The following is a 16,757-nucleotide window of genomic DNA, read 5'->3' on the forward strand; positions in this document are numbered from 1 at the left end:
TTTATAAATGTTAGATGCTTAGAAGTGCTTGTGTGAATGGGTGTGATTGGGTGAATGAATTAGCTGTATAAAGCGCTTTGAGTGCTCGGACAGAGTAGAAAAGCGCTATATAAGAACCAGTCCATTTACCATTCACCTACCTTGCGTTTGCACCTTTTGTCCACACATAAACTGCGTTTTCGTTAACTGAAAACTGAGATTTTTAAAGACGCCAGGGTGGATATTTTCAAAAACTCAGTTTTAGCATTTACGTGTGGACGAGGAAAACGGAGTTGCCTATATACATTTTAAGCTATTATTTATTATTTAGTTCAGTCAATAGATCAAGTTTTGTAGTGACTATGAAATATATTCTAATTATCTGTTTCCTGTTTATCCTAGACAGGGCAAAAAAAAGACTCCAAATCAAAAAAAAGATAAAAATGAAAGACTGGTGCATTGTGCAGTTCAGCACTGGTGGTACACTTTTAGCAGTTAGAACAACTTATACTTGAATGCAGAATGTTACACCATCACTTATGGATATATTAGTTTTTCAGCTCTCACTGCTTAAGCCATTAATCTTTCTAGAATTGTTCTTTGAAACATATGCGACCTCACAAAAGATATTAACTATGCTGTCAGACCTGACCAGAGCAGTTAACGAACTCCGTGAGGAGGTCAGGCCATCCGCCATCCCTGCTGCAATGAATCGGTAGATGCTGGGGTACTGCCTCTGGATTTGCCCTTGCACAGCACTGAGGAGCTAAACAATGCAGAGGCAGCTCTTCAATCACAAGAGGCAAATAAGGCAATGGTAAGTATATAAAGGTTATGTACACTTTGTAACTATAAAGTGTAATAGCTGTCAGATGTGATTTAAATACATAACGACGGCATGTTGATTAAACACAAAAGCACTTGCATACACATTTAAGACATGAGACACGCTAATTCCATCTCTTAAAATGTGTCTATAGGTGAGACGCTTTGCCTTGATTGGAGGGACCACACTGGAGGTGCGAGTCTGCCGTGTAATGGCTTATGCCATTACAAACGAGCTGGCCTCGGTACTCAACTGGGCAGGGGAAAAAACCAAGGACCAGACAAAGCAAAAAAGGGCATTTAAAGAGACAGTGTTGTGCAGATGCATATTTGGTAAGTTTTCCCTTTTGTTGTAGTTTTATGAGCCTAAAGTGAACAATAAAGGGATCAATTGATCTGCTGGGTGTGTTTCACATTTCCTATGTCCGGTTTTTGCTGTATTACTTGATCTTTCTTAATAACAAGACTTTCATGTCCGGTTAATCTGGAGATGGAGTCTTTGGTCTTCAGCCCCATGTTTATTTTGTTTTAAAATGCGGAAGTTTGCAGATTTACGCCTGGTGACTTTCATGTTTATCAGCCTAAGAGTTTACATACTTTCTCCCCACTGAAGACAGTTAACAAGAGCTTATTCATGTGCTCTAAATAACTTTTTTTGTTTATGTGTGTGTGTGTTTATTTTTGTCCTAGATGGCCTGACGCAGCAGGTAGGGGCGAACTCCGAGTTTGTCTTTGCACAAGCAGTCCAGACATGGCTCCGATACTCCCCAGATCGTATGGGTGGCGCAGGACGCACATCATCCATCCCCGTCCCAGAGTAAAAATTACAAACTTATGTGAAACATAGAAATGTAAATGGGAAACTGTCTTTTAATGAGCAAACAAAACATGTCTATTGACCTTTTTTTGTTTAGTTTTTTTTTCTCTGTTACATCACATACAATGCTTTCTTATTTTAGGATATTGATATTGACATGATACATTGTGAGACATTTTTTTAATAAAGGGTGTCTAATTTGAGGAATAAGTACAATTATGTGTTCAGGTCAGGGGTGTCAAACTCAATTGCACAGGGGGGCAAAACTCAAGGCACACTTTACGTTGCACGTTACACTAAAACAATGGTTTTTTAAACATAAATATGAATAAAAACAGACAGGAACATTATGCCAGATTAAATAAACTTTAAAAAATAAACTTTAAATATTTTGCTCTTCATAAAAATAAATCCTGTCAAAATTATGCAAGTTAGAAATATGAACATGCTGCCAAAAACCCCAGAAGAAATAAATGAAAGCACACACAAGGTTGGAGCCGCATGTAGACGGAGCTGAGGCGTTGCTTCAGGAATGGAACTAATAAACTGTGCGGGCCATTCAGTGCCGTACTTTCCCTCAAGTGTATCATTACACTGCAGCTCCATCTGAATCTGCACAGGTGCAGTTCAGTTCAGCAAAGTCCGCTGACTTGGTTCAACATTACTTGGCAACAGGGAAAGTGAGGCAGGTTGTACTGGTGCATTTGTGACAGCTTCACTTGAAATGCTTTCACTGCATCATACATGCCATGTCCATGAACTGACAGGTTTCCTTGCTGAGCTCAAAAACTCTATTGAGAATTTTTATCCCAACTCAGCCAACGGTCCTCTGCATGATAAGGAATGTCGGCAAACTCTGAATCTATTTCCCACATAAAAGACTGAAATTGACGGTGATTTAAACTTTTAGCTCAGATAAAATTTACGGTCTGCGTTACAGTGATCATTATATGCTCCATTTTTAGGACTTTACCACACAGCGTTTCCTGGTGTATGATGCAGTGATATGCTGTTAACTCACCGGTACAGTTCTCCTCCTGCATCTTTACTCACATCCTGCGGACTAGTCCACTTTTTTCACAGCACAACACCAGCGCTCCATCTGTTGTAAGTCCAACAAGTTTGTCCCAGGGCAGTTTCATGTCGGTTACACTTTGACATACGTTTTAAAAAATGTCTTTTCCTGTCGTTGTCCTGTGCATCGATTTAATGTTCAACCCTCTCCACAGACGAAGATGGCCAGCTGTGCAATGTCCATCATGTCTGTACTTTCATCCACAGCAAGAGAGTATGCAATAAAGTTTTGTCTGGACACAAGACGCCGCACAGAGTGATACCGGGCTGATTTGGCTCCTCTGCTATAATAAAACTTGCTTTCACTTTGTGATTTTGCTCTGGTGAAAAAAGTCTGCTGAAATGTCAGATTCTTCTTTAGCTCTTCTACTTTCCCTAGTTTCTGCTCTGCATTTAGGTTTTTCAGCTTATCCTGACATTTTGTCTTGTAGTGCCGTCTTATATTAAATTCCTTAATTGCAGCCACATTAGCTCCACTAATAAGACACACGGGTTTACCAGCAATGTCTGTAAACATATATTCAGTCACCCACTGGGGCTGAAACACTCTGCTTTCAGAATCAAGTTTTCTCTCCACCATTGTGAGCGGCTAGCTTCGCAATAACAGAAGTTTGAGTAGATTGATGCGGGAATGTTCCCAGGTAGCCTAGCGGTCAGCAAGGAGGCTGCAGCGCTGCATTATTGGATCTGTAGTTAGTATATTATTAGCACCTCATATGCATAACAATAATAGTACATCTATATAAAAGGATCTCGCCGGCCGGATATAAATGTACGCCGGGTTGGATGTGGCCCGGGGCCTTGACTTTGACACATGTGGTCTAAGGACACTACCTTGTGACGTAGGTAGGTAGTGTCCTTATGAGCATCCTTCCCCTGAATTCGGACACAGCCATGGTAGGTGTGTTTTATCATGATTCATATAATAGTGATGACAGATTTTTAGACTAATAGTTAGGCTAACACACTTACCGCTCATCTTTTCTTTCCTCACAAAGCCGATAGATCCTGCACTTCTTTTAAGTGTCTTCCAGCGCAATTCTTAGCATATTTTGATTCCTACAACTGGTCCGTCCGGTTATTGTCTCCCCAGAGACATTGCTGGTGTTTTCCTATGTTGCAGTCCGTTTGGCCTCTCAGGGCCACCGTAGTTTTAAGTAAATATCTGATCATTTTTAAAATTAAGCAGGACTAGTTCATGTTCATACCGCATTACAATGGTAAAACAATTATTCATTTTCATAGCACTTTTTGAGATTGTTAGAGACATATCCCTGAATTTGTTTTATTTTATGAAGCAAAATTTTGAAAGGGTTAGATTATGTTTTCAGTATGAACTCACTAAAAACAATTCTGAGGAGATTTATATTTGTCATGGTCCCTGTGCCTCACCAGCTGATCCTGTATTAGGCAACATGTTCTCTCTCTCTCTCTCTCTCTCTCTCTCTCTCGCCGGGGCGGTGCTCATTATGGGCTCCCGCCCCTGGCCCACGCACCTGCTGCCTATCGGGATGATCGCAAGGCCGATTTAAGACGGCAGCACTGTGTCACTCGTCGCTGGATCGTTGAGCTATCAGCGTCAGTCTCTCAAGCATTAGTGAGTTAAACTCCGTAAAGTTGTTTCCGTCTGTTCGTCATTAACCCCCGTTCTGTGTGCAGATCTACCCCGGACCTTTCCCTGCCGGCCTGTTTCCGTGTGGACGAGTGAGTGGATTTGTGTTTCCCCAGTGTGGGGAGTGAAGAGAGAGAGCCTTTGGAGTGCGTCTGATTCCCGTCTTTCCCCTCACATACCCCAGAACCCTGGACCCCCCCTCCCCTCCCTCCAGCACATTGTAAATAGTATCACCAGGTGTCGTTGTGTAAATAAACTGATTGTTAACTCTGCAAAGATTCCCGGTCTGCGCCTGAGTCCATTAACTAAAACGTGACAATATTCAGACATCTGCAAAGTTAGTCTCAAAACAGCATGTTTATCCATGTTCAATATTTGTTCATGTAATAACAATCTTTCAGTTTACATTTCTCGAGGAGCAGAAATTCTACAAAATTCTATAATTACTGGGGAGCAAGAAAAACTCAAATGATCGACTCTCAAATTAATGATAGTTATATTAAGTTACATTTTCTTACTCTTTTCTCAGTTATTATCTGATCATTAATTGATAGTGTTTTTTAAGCAAGACTGATGTATGGCGAGCCAGGTCTTAGCTGTCACAACAGGGTAAATGTGTGCCCTTTCAAAGCCGTTGAAGTCAGTGGATGCACTGAGAGAATAAGCCCCCATGTTATCAATAAGAAGCCAGTCCCCCACGTGCAACTCAGGAATCCAGCAGCTTTCGGTGACTTTGTCAATGCTGTCGCAGGTTGGACCCCAGATAACAGAGTAGTATCTCGGTTCACTGTTGTCAACAGCCTGTAAAAAGGAAAGCAAATGAAATATAAAATCCTAATCGCACTCTCACAATCTAACCATGTGAATTCCGTACAATACCAGGTTTAGTTGTAATGAGCTATAAGTAAAAAGTCTATGTTTATCTTTTTTCCCAAGCAATGAGATTTAAATTTAACAATTCAAGATGTAGTAAGACCTTAGTCCCATTGAGTAACAAACAAAAAAATGCGTGTTATCTGACTGATTCACAAGTTGTTGTTCGGTATAACCAAGTGAATTCATTTGCAGAGCTGATGATGCACCAAAAAAATCCCTGTGATTGTGTTGCATTTGATGTTGCAGTCTGTCGAGGATTACAATGATGATGCAAACTTGTCTGCAAAAACACACTCAACAGTGAGTAGTAGTGAAATGTTGTAAAGATGTAAATACAAACAGTTTGCCTTTCACAACTTGTTGGTTACAGTGATACAGTACAATACTTACTTTGAATGCAAACAGTCTTCCATTTTTAGTTTGCATCACATTGTTCACAGTTTAACATCAACTGTATGGTTTGCAGAAAAATTTGTGTCTTCTGTATAAACGATGGGCCACTATGGCAACTGCTACTGACCTGTCCCTGGGACAGCAACCTCCCACAACCACTTCCCAACCCATCAGGGAATACTTTTTCCATTGCAGTTGGTGGCTAAAAGTGGGACACTAAGCATCTCTAGGCCTAGGCATGACTAGAGCTTAAGTAATCAATTTACCAGCAAACTCCAGTAGCTATTTGAAACCTGTTGAGGTACACTCAATCTTTCCTAGTGATAGTGGTTGCCAGGCCGCCACCAACCAGTTTTTAAGGCCTTTGTGACTTAAGATTAAAAAGGAAGCTTATGGAGGTCTCATTCTGAGTTCTATTAGTAAGTTGTGCTGTTCATCAATATTGATCAACAGCACATCTTAAATGTCAGTAACATAAACATATATTAATTGCCTAACTGTAACCATGACTTCAATGTACATGGTATGCTATAACCACAATCTTACCAACTTTACCACAAGAAACTGGATATAAACACACACTCAAAAGTATGGTGATTTTATATTATTTACCCTAAGAGGCCATGGTTCAACCTTGGTGTGGACAGGATCATTGGTAAGGCAGCTCAATGATCCGTATAATCCATCATTAATGTAGTATATCATCATCTTCTCAGAGCTGTAGTCCTTCCGATCTGATAAGCATTTACCTTTATATTTGAAATTAAGTTCAATTTAAATACAAAGGCACATCATTATGGAGTATTTAACTTGCTTTTAAACTGCATATCTGTACATTTACCACTGCGTTCATCTGTGTCTTCAACTCTTTTGGCAATGACATTTACTGCCAGTGTAAAGGCTGAGTCGACATAGAATCGGCCTGGTTCTGCGATGATCTCCAACCCATTGGCAGGTGGGAATAATTCATCCAGTGCTTTATTAATGACTTCTGAAAACTAAGAATGCAAAACACATTAGGTTAATGGATACTGCTGAGCTATTAATACTTCTGACATTTTCTTGTTACTTTAAGATGTTCTGTAGCGATCAGTACCTCTGACCTCAAAGTACAGTAGTTTGTGTGATATTCTAGACAACAACAAAAAACAAATGCATATACAAAATATGCCGTCTTTATGCTGCTGATGAATTACTTTTCCTTGGGAACTCACCTCTCTTCTCAAGACAGTAACACATGTAGGTAGTTCCAATCTATATCACACTACTCTATAAGCTGTAGTAATCAGTAGTTTTACATTAAAATGATTGATTTTAGGCCGAACCAACAAGGTCCCCTTCGCAAACAAGAGCAAAGATGAAGGAAAGCGATAACATGACCAGCATCTGAACAGAATGATGTCTGTCACCAGGGCAGTCAGGGCTCTAACACATAACTAAATGTACATATGCTTATTTATTCCAGATATTATCACAATTAAAAGGAACAACTCATTGTAAGTTAAAATTCTGCCAACCAATATTATGTTTGAATGTCCTAAACACGTTCCCTCTGTCTTGTACAGTGTTTTTATTAATAATACCTCCTCAAATTTCACTTCAATGAAGTCTTCTGTCCCAGAAAAGCCTCCACCAATATCCAAGAGGCGCATCTGGAAGCCCGCTGAATTCTGCAAAGATATAATCTGTTTAAACTTGAGACTTTGCCATGTAGGGTTTAGCTGAGAAGGCTTCTGCTTTGTATATGTTAATACCATTGTTTCAATAGTTTCCTGATTAGTTTGTGGGCTCAGTCACTCATTTCAGGTCATACTGAATACAACATTAAGTTCATTTTATAAACTTGGGTCATTTTAAGTTACAGAAATGAGGAGTGTGTGCAGTGTCACAGTTACATTCTCGCCTTGCATCATCACATTGGTCTTTACTTTAGCATTAATATGAACACTTGATCACAATAAGATAAAACTTTCAGTAATATTTCATCATTTAAATCAGATCCTTAAAGCAATACTGAATGAGTCATTAATAAAGACATTAAAAAATACCTTGAAAGTGGTAAATTTAACAACTGATCATCACAACCAATCCATATTAGTGGCAGTTATTCGAAATTAAATGTACAGTACAGTATTCTTATAAAGGTTTGTTTGTGCAGCAATAACTTACTGCTATATCAAAAGCATATCGAGCATCTGTGATAGCCTGCTTGAAGGCCAAACTTCCAGTGCACCCACTGCCTACGTGGAAGCTGACCCCAATCACCTCCAAGTTCAGCCGTCTGGCACATTCCAGCAGTTTACTAACTGAGGACAGTCTGACTCCAAACTTTGCATTGAGTCTTACGAGAGATTTGGAGTCGTCCACTGCAATTCGCATTACTAACCTACAAAATGCGTTTAGACATTAATAGTCAATACTCTCAAAAGACATTGCATAAAATGCTGAAACATATTAGCAGTTGCTTACTTACTTGGCTTGAGGATGGGTAAGAGAGATTTTTAAGAGTTCCTCCTCATTATCAAAAGTCATTACGTTCACTCTGTGAGTGCGGGCATATCTGATGTGGGACCGTGGTTTGGTAGTATGGGCATAAATGATCTTATCAGGGGTAACTCCAAGGGACAGGGCCAGCTCGATCTCACCCTGCGTCAGACAAAGATGTGTTTCACACGAACAAACTCACAAGAACATAAACAGAATCCCCAAATCATCTTTGAAACACCGGTACCTTGCTGGCACAGTCAAAACCCGTGTCCAGAGCGATGAGCATCTTGATAACTGCTGGTGTGTTGTTGCACTTTACTGCATAGAAAGGTTTGACCCGAGGCAACCTAGTGATCCACCTGTTGTGCTTTTCTAATATATCATCAAGATTTAACACATGGAATGGCTCATCTTTGCCCTGAAAAAAGAAACATTTTATTTCAAAGATGTCAAAAATCTCTGGTGTATTCACCACACTAGGGATGTGGTGTGCTGCTAGTCGACAAGATGAATTATGTCATTGTTAACATTTTAATTGATTCAGTAAATTATTGTGTACGTAATGTTATGCAGCCATCTGCCACCAGATGGCGCATCGTTGTCGAGAAATGCCATAAATCTGTTAATCTAGGCCTGATCTTTTTGTTAACACGATCAGAATGCGATATAAGCGGCGGAAATGGTAGATTAAGTGACATGATTCATTATTAAAGAATGTGATTAATGGTTTCAAATGCCTTTGTTTAATGCGTTTTTGACACAAAACAGATCAAAAGTTTAACATTTTAGACCCTTTTAGACTCGTTAATTGGTCCAATTTTTTACTTTAGTCAAAATTAGAAATTAATCACCAGGAACATCCCTAGCGATAACCCTTGCCTTGCATGTGTTAATTGTTTATGCACAAACAACCTTGATGTTTGAAGGCTTTCAGTGACTTAAACTTATGCCCCTGAAGTATGGTAACAAAGTATTTGTACATCGTTAATTCTCATATCTTATCATAATCATCATTGCCTCGGTATGAGGAATAATAATCTCTGAAATATAAGGTTTCACAGAGGTCAGGGACATTGCTAAAACTATCAGAATGGGCTTAAGTTAGTGGTAAAAGAAGTGGAAAAACTTGCCTCTGATACTCACCTGTGAACCAAGCTCTTTCACCTTTGTGTCTATGACATCAGTGATGCTCCTTCCACTGTCCAGGATTTCAATGTCATCATTTTCAGGGGAAAAAACACGCACCATTGATTCATTTATGGTAGCTGCAGGTGTCAAGAGCAAAGGCACGTATAAACAAAAAGTGTTACACAATGTGAGATGTCGGAAAGTATGAGAAAGAGAGAAGGGAAAAGGTGATGCATTTGAGAAATAAGTATAAACGGAGCTATTCAGGAAGGTTCCGTTTTTTCCTCTAGTTTCCTGCGAATGAGAAAACAGTGACTTTGGAAGACGGAATTTTGTCATTCACAGTCAAAAAATTCAGGGAGAAGTGGATTAACCACTGTGCAAGCACTGTGGACTTGTAATTTGGGGTATTTTCTATACTCATTTTTGCAGTGTTGGAGGACTTTGGAATAAATCATTGCTGCCCGATTCGGACTTCATCAGGTGCAGCCGGGAGAGGACTGCACGACTGGCCAACGTGTACTTTCTTTTCCCTCTGTCATTCATCTCAGGACCGGTATCAGAAGTCAGTATTAACATACAGTTAAAAACATAAAACTCATGTCATTATTTTTTTATTTGATTGCGTCTTTACTGGTCATAACATAGTCATATGTACTGTCTAGTCTTCTGCTGTGTTTAGTCAGCCTTGTCTTCATGTTTGTTTATCTCTTGTCTCCGTGTTTGGTGCCCCCTATCTATCCCCCTTGCACACCAATATTTGGGAATTTTGTCCCTGGGCTGATATACTTGGAGAAAATTCTCCTGAGTTTCTCCAATAAACCTGCTACATAATGGATGACAGTATTTTCTGTTCTCCGACCTCCTTTCCTACCTTTAGGTGAAACATCTTAAAGAAACTCCGGTCACCTTCTTTCCAAGCTCTTTAGACTACCATGATCTGGATGACAGAGAATCTACACAGACAAACAGCAATGTTCATGTTCACACATAAGATCATAAAGTTTTAGGCTTACCTTCCTTTGTAGTGTCCATGTTTTCCAGTGTGAAGATCTTGCAGAGAACTTCCAGAAGTTCAAAGTAAAACAACAGAGAATGGCTTGATCGGCTGGTTTTGTTAGTGGCATTTCCCCACCCACTTTGTTACGTAAATTTGACTTTAACAGTTCATTCTGGCAAAGAGGATTTCCATTCCCAAATCTAACTTTTTTAGATATTTACAATTACGAAACTTTCACACAAATAATGTTGAACTTTAACTCATTTTAACTTGGATTCTTTTATTAACTTGTAGGTCCCTTATTGCCTATAAATTGAGGTTTAGGTTAGTGGAGACCCTTACGCTAACCTAAACACAAGCTTTTACTCTCTAAAAAAAAGTAATAATTTGCATTACTAGAGACTTTTTACCTGTGTAACTGCATGAATACATTTATATGTATGACCTCATGAACACATCTATTTAATTATTAACCAGAGTAATGGTGGCAGAACACTAAGATCAGCAGTAGTACTACAGCATGGAGAAAAGAATCAATTAGAAATAAGTCACATAATAATTTCTATTGTCAGAGTTAGATTGTAATTTGTAAGCAAGTTTTGATCAGCTGACTGCCACGATCGGGGAAACACACACTGATTATTCTTAATAAATTGGCGTGCCCATGTAGCGTGCTGGCTAGACCAAAATGCGGCAAAGGCTAGTGATGGGTTGGAAGACGCACATACTTACTTTAGTAACACCTGGTGCGCTGACCGCGGCTTTGAAACCGGTGTTACGACTGGTCCGCAGGCTGAACCAGGATGGAAGAATGAACAAAGCTGAATGAGTAAAATACTCATGGCACCTGAGGCGAGCGGTGGCTGACGGAAGCAAAGGTTTCGGTGCTCCTGACATGAAGGAACCAATGTTTGAGCGCAGAACAGGTGATTCATCTCCCTTTTAGACCCAATGTCTGTGGTCACTTGACCACTACCTGACACTGACCTGTGCTTCTCTAAGATTTAATGATCTTTCTGGATTTAGTTAACAGAATTCAACAAAATATAAGCAGATTTTTCACGAACTACACGGCCCAGTTCCAACTCCTAGACGCCATCAAGCTTATAGCTAATTTGGTTGACTGAACATTAAGAGCATCAGCCCTTTGAATTGAATTTGATGTCTCCACACTTGTAACTTCACACTGACCATGAACACAAGAGCCTACTGTCCATCAGTTCAGCATTGCTGTGCATTACTGTAAACTTAGGCACTATACCACTTCAGCCTGTAAGCATACTAAACTCCCCAGTTTTCATGCAACCTGTAATTAACACTATTACTGTACTATTATGTTACTTCAAATTTGTTTTTCAGACACTTCATAAAATCACAATCTAGAAACAAATAATTTTTGGGGATATTATGAGTAAGCTGTAAATTGTCCATTGATGAGCAGTGTTTACCTTTGAAAATAATCTCTCATTGGCTTAACTGAAGTCCAAAATGATGTGTAGTCTAGAAAACATGGACATTACCAGATGCTGTTTTCTCCACCATGAGTAGCTGCTTGTGTGTGACGCTTCCTGAGTTAAGTATTTTTTTAAATTCATAACTGAAAAGCTTGCTTTATTATGTTAAGATCAGATGGGTGGTTTGGCCATTGAAAAATGGTCAAAGTTCCTTTAACCCTCAAGGCACCCAATGTTTATTCAACTAAGCTTGGACATCAGGGACAATATTGTTTCTTTTATTGTTGCAATTATAATTTTTAATTAAAATGACAATACAATCTACAGGCTCCATCTTATCTTAATGACCTTGTAGTACCAAATCACCCTATTACACCGTAAAATGTAATATTGTGTTTAATTAAAAATATTAAATAGGCTGAACTCAGTTTTTATCAATTTGTTATTAGAACTTGATTTAAATAAGTTACCAGTACTTTTTATGCATAAACGCTGATAAACTCAATTTATTTGAGTTGTCTTAACTTAGAAAAACTAAGTAAGATGGAAGTTTTGCTTCTCAGTGCGGAAGGATGAAAGATGTGTTTTGAAAATGCCACGTGACTACCATCCTTCTCCCTCTTGGATCAGTCCGCTTGTTCATGGTGCCAGCATTTGTTATGGAATATGTTGAGCAAACCTGGAAAAGCTCAAGATATTATTGTTTTCATTGCTGTGAATCTTTACCTGATACACTGACTTGGTGAGTAAATGTTTACTCTTATTCAAACTGATTTTGTGGCTTCTCTTAGTTTACCCATACGGTAAAAAAATACATTTTTCCTGGCCAAAATATATTTCAAATATATGGTAAATATATTTTGTATTTGTGATGCTCCAAAAATATATATTTTTGAAATTGAAAATATATTTCTTTCAAACCAAAATACATTTCAAAAGATATTTGCGTTCAAGAAAATACATTTCCAACCTTTCAGTAGAATATATTTCAAAGTATCCCTTATTTAACCTCCTAGGACCTGGCGTCCACATATGTGGATGTCACATTTTGGGTTATTTAGACCAAAATACTCAATTTTGCTCTACAAGGGCCTGATATCCACTTCCGAGGACATTATACTGCTACTGTTCTATCAAAATTTTAAACAAATATCCTCATATGTGGCTCTTATTTTTCTTAAAAACAAAAATAAGGTAAAAAAAAAAAAATCTGGTAATTCTTTGTTTTTACATTCATCGGGCCCCAATATGCCCAAATATCAAAGAGAAATTAAAAATGCATGTCGTGGAAGAGTTCGGGTCTTAGGAGGTTAAAATGTATTTAGTGCAATAATAATAATAAAAGTAACAACATCTGCATCTAATCACATCTGCAAAAACAGTTGGATTCAAACAAAACAGAGTCAAAGGTCTAGCAAGAATTAGGTTATTTATTCATTTGCTTACAGTATTTCACATTACACAATATCAATTGACTTTGAAATTATTTGTCATTGATACAGTACACAAAATACAACAACTGCTATGTACACTTTAGTTTTTGACAATATATACAATATAGTACTTATAGAAACAGTCCACTTTTTTTGGAAATAGGCTCATTCTCCATCTCCCTCCGAGTTAAAAAGTTGAGTTTGACCATTAAGTCTTTGGTCATTTTTCAAGGCGATGCTCACTGTCCCTTTGGATTCAATGATGTATGCTAAGCTATGTTAAAAGTGTTATCACCATACAAATCAACTGTATGGATTCCAAAGTGGTCAGACTCAACGTATTAACTCTGAGGGAGTGTTCCTTTAATGATGCAATATAATAAAGCACTTAATGACTTAATGTAATGTATATCTGACGTTTTGCCATTTAATGTTTAATTATGTATGTTTTTTTTATGAACTGGTTTAAAATCACTTCAGAAAAATACCACATGGCAGAAAATCATGTTTTCTCGTGTTTAACCTTATTTAAGGAATTCACACTGATTAATGCTTCTAAAAATGTAATTGACTTTTAGTTTTTCAGTGTGAATGATCAGACATTTGCATTTGATCTCTGCAGCAAGAATACCTGTCAGATGCCCAAGACGTTTTGATACTGGTTCAAAATAACTTGGATTTGAGGCACAGAGACTATGCTTTGCTCGTTCATAGAATCTTCCAATGGCATAACACGTCTCTCCACTTTCATTTTGACATATTACAAATCGTTTAATGTTAAAGAAATTTTGATCATCATCATTCAACATAACAGTGAATGAATTACGTTTGAGTACACGACTGTAATCTTCTGAGTGAAACACCTCGCCATTTGTAATGATTCGTTGAAAGTACTTTACTCTGCTCCTTTGTACCCCATAACGACTCAGTGCCATATAGTCATCCCTCCTAATTAATCGCACTTTAGGATGATTAAGTGCAGTGATACCATGTGTGCGAGTTACATCTTTTAACTGTTTAGGTCTTGTTAGAGATTCAAATATCTCCTTGCATTCATTTGAGGCATCTTTCAGTAAAGTCTGGCCATAAAATGGTAAGGCCTTCTGTAGCCAGAACATTTTTACAATCTGTAGCGCAACCCCTTGAGTGCTTTTGATCATGTCTAGTAGTTTAGCATTGTAAGACTCAAACACAAAGGCGGAATGAGCCCACAAAGGCCCCCAGTTAACTACACTCCTTGGTAAATGGAGGCAAAGATGGACATTATAAGACAGATTAGCTTCCCCATAGAATACCTCCATGTCTTTCACAAAATCTGTTAGAAGTGCCTCAGACTCAGTAATCTGCTCTCTAGTTATATTTTTGCCCAACAGAAGGGATACTCCCTTGACTAGTTTAGACCAGTGATTCAGTAGTGGTTCTGGCAATACACCTTTTAGTACAGGTAAGCTCTAATAAAAGAGCCACATATACCACTCATGGGCTTTCCAAAATTTCCTCAATGTGACAGACCTTGGCACACGAGGTACATTACATGGCGGTTTAATCTTTAAAAGCATTTCATCTAACAGTTTTGTAGACCTACCTATATACCAGTGCTTTTCATGGTTTTCACTGTTTAACCACAGCCCTGTTACAGTTCTTGCAACACCCAGAAGTACTGAATGCATATAGTCTGGGACAGACCCTTCGATAATATCAAAACTGGGAAGTCTACACAACATACTTGGCCCTTTAACACCCATAACAGCTTTACCAGACTGTAGCGCAGCTTCTACAAATTCATTAGTTTGTTCCTGATTGCGGAGCTGAATGTCCTTCTGAAAAGGATATACACGAGTGAATCCTCTGCCTTTTTCAACTACCTTTCCTTCATGAAGGCAGTAGGAGCATCCATATTCACCATTAAACTGTTTAAAATTTTGGATCAGAGGTCTGGCAACTGAGTCACTCATTAGAATTAGAGGGATTACTTTTGTATTGACAGAAACGCCTTTGTCATCTTCCCATGTGAAACCACGGTCCTGTAGGTCCACACACTCATCAATGAAAGGTTTTAAGAAACTTCTCATGTGAGGCTTCTCATCCCCGAACCATAGTGCACAAAGGAGTACATTATCCTGTCTTGTTTTCAATGGCAATTCATTAATGGTGCAAAAAAGGGGCCAAATACTACAAGGGGACTTTTTAAAAACTGGCACACCATCACAGCTAAATGTTAAGCTGAGGGTTTGAAGGGCCGTTTCTGAACCACTTAAAGCTTTCTGATACAAAAAAGCATCACAAATGTCACTGAGAGAAGTAGATGTTTCTGTTTGCCTTCCTATTAATTCATCTGTAATTCCTGGCATTCTCAAGAGATTTTTGAGTTGATCTTCCAAGGAGAGGTATATGAAAAAGTTCTTGGTAAACCTACTTGCTTTGTCATAGGTGCTGTTGCATTGAACACAATGAACTTGGTCCAGTTCAGCTGACATTATATTACTACACTGTTCACACACATAACAGATTTTCATGATGTCTTTTGTATCATCAAAAGCTTTGTAAAATGAATATTTTGTCCTGCATGCTGAATCACTGCCACCAACAACATTAAGGATTTTCATGATATCTTCAAGACAGTCATTGGTCAAACTGTGTTTGAGCTTAAGTGCCAGAAGTAGTAGTTGATTTTGCTCTTTAGTTTGACCTGAATCCACTGGGACCTCTATCTGAACAGGACCTGCAGTGCACTCTTCATCATTAGTCATCAGCAGAGTTCTGTCTTCTGGAAGGGTGTCTGGGATTTCCTTGAAAAGAGAAGCGAGAGAGAGAATTATGGGTCCTGTAAACAAATCTTCAGTGTAAGAGCATTAACCTAGTGGACTCATAGACACATTTATGTCTATATCGGTGAGATCTGCCCTGTAACCGTCTTCTCTCTACTGTATGTATGCATCTCTTTTTTTAACATTACAGCAGACATTTGAATTTGGTCTCATTCACTAATTGTGCACTATTTGACATGTCCATTCAGTCTTGCCAAAATTTAAGTGTGCTTAGGCTGTCAAAATGAATGCTTAGTGCTTTCTTTCATGATAAATTCTGTAAGAATATATGATTGCAGTAGAAAGTAGAAATTACCGTAAAAATCATAATTAGAACAATGATTACTTGTTTTATTTTTTCTTGTTCAATGCACTAATTCATGAATATTCTTTAAAAAATAATGTCTAGAAATGTAATGATCTTTTTGATTTCATTTATTGACTTGAAAATTCAACTAACTATTGTGTACTTATTTCGACAAATCTATAGTCCAATATTCAGAATAAATTTAATTTAGGTTTATGCATTAAAAGTGTTTTCATTACACTTAACCCAAAATGTTTGTATTCCAACACTAACCTTAAAAAGAGACCAATAAGATCATTTATTAATATTAATATGAATCAAGCATTTATTATTTGGTATAACTGAGGTAATTAAATGCTAAGGGATAAGATAAAATGGATGATAAGATAAAAGGAATAAAATGTTATTTTGGTAATCATCACCCTCAAGTTGTTCTAAACCTATTTCTTTGTTCTGTTGAACACAAAAGAAGATATTTTCAAGAATGTTGATAACCAGTTTCTTGTCCCTACTGACTTCCATAGTGTTGTTATTTCATACTATGTCCATACTATGTCAATGGGGA

The 16,757-nt window shown here is 38.1% G+C and overlaps 1 protein-coding gene and 1 long non-coding RNA gene across 2 annotated transcripts in view; one reads left to right on the forward strand and one right to left on the reverse strand.

The window, feature by feature from the left end:
- Positions 1-16,757, forward strand: part of LOC148094695 (uncharacterized) — a 171,495-nt gene that overhangs the window by 111,490 nt on the left and 43,248 nt on the right. The gene's annotated exons all lie outside the window — the stretch shown is intronic.
- The window catches only part of LOC148094701 (ornithine decarboxylase-like), a 38,551-nt gene continuing 26,525 nt past the window's right edge, over positions 4,732-16,757 (reverse strand). The window contains exons 2-9 of the mRNA XM_087837195.1: positions 9,207-9,328; positions 8,308-8,481; positions 8,050-8,222; positions 7,746-7,962; positions 7,160-7,246; positions 6,418-6,574; positions 6,189-6,310; positions 4,732-5,108 (exon numbers count right to left, since the gene is read on the reverse strand). Of these exons, the coding sequence (XP_087693321.1) occupies positions 4,851-5,108; positions 6,189-6,310; positions 6,418-6,574; positions 7,160-7,246; positions 7,746-7,962; positions 8,050-8,222; positions 8,308-8,481; positions 9,207-9,328 (1,310 nt within the window). The 3' untranslated portion in view covers positions 4,732-4,850. The remainder of the gene's footprint in view (positions 5,109-6,188; positions 6,311-6,417; positions 6,575-7,159; positions 7,247-7,745; positions 7,963-8,049; positions 8,223-8,307; positions 8,482-9,206; positions 9,329-16,757) is intronic.

This window comes from Neolamprologus brichardi, unplaced genomic scaffold, assembly GCF_056152115.1.
Source record: "Neolamprologus brichardi isolate AB-2024 unplaced genomic scaffold, ASM5615211v1 NODE_ptg000031l+_length_7269946_cov_1, whole genome shotgun sequence".
Lineage (NCBI taxonomy): Eukaryota > Metazoa > Chordata > Actinopteri > Cichliformes > Cichlidae > Neolamprologus > Neolamprologus brichardi.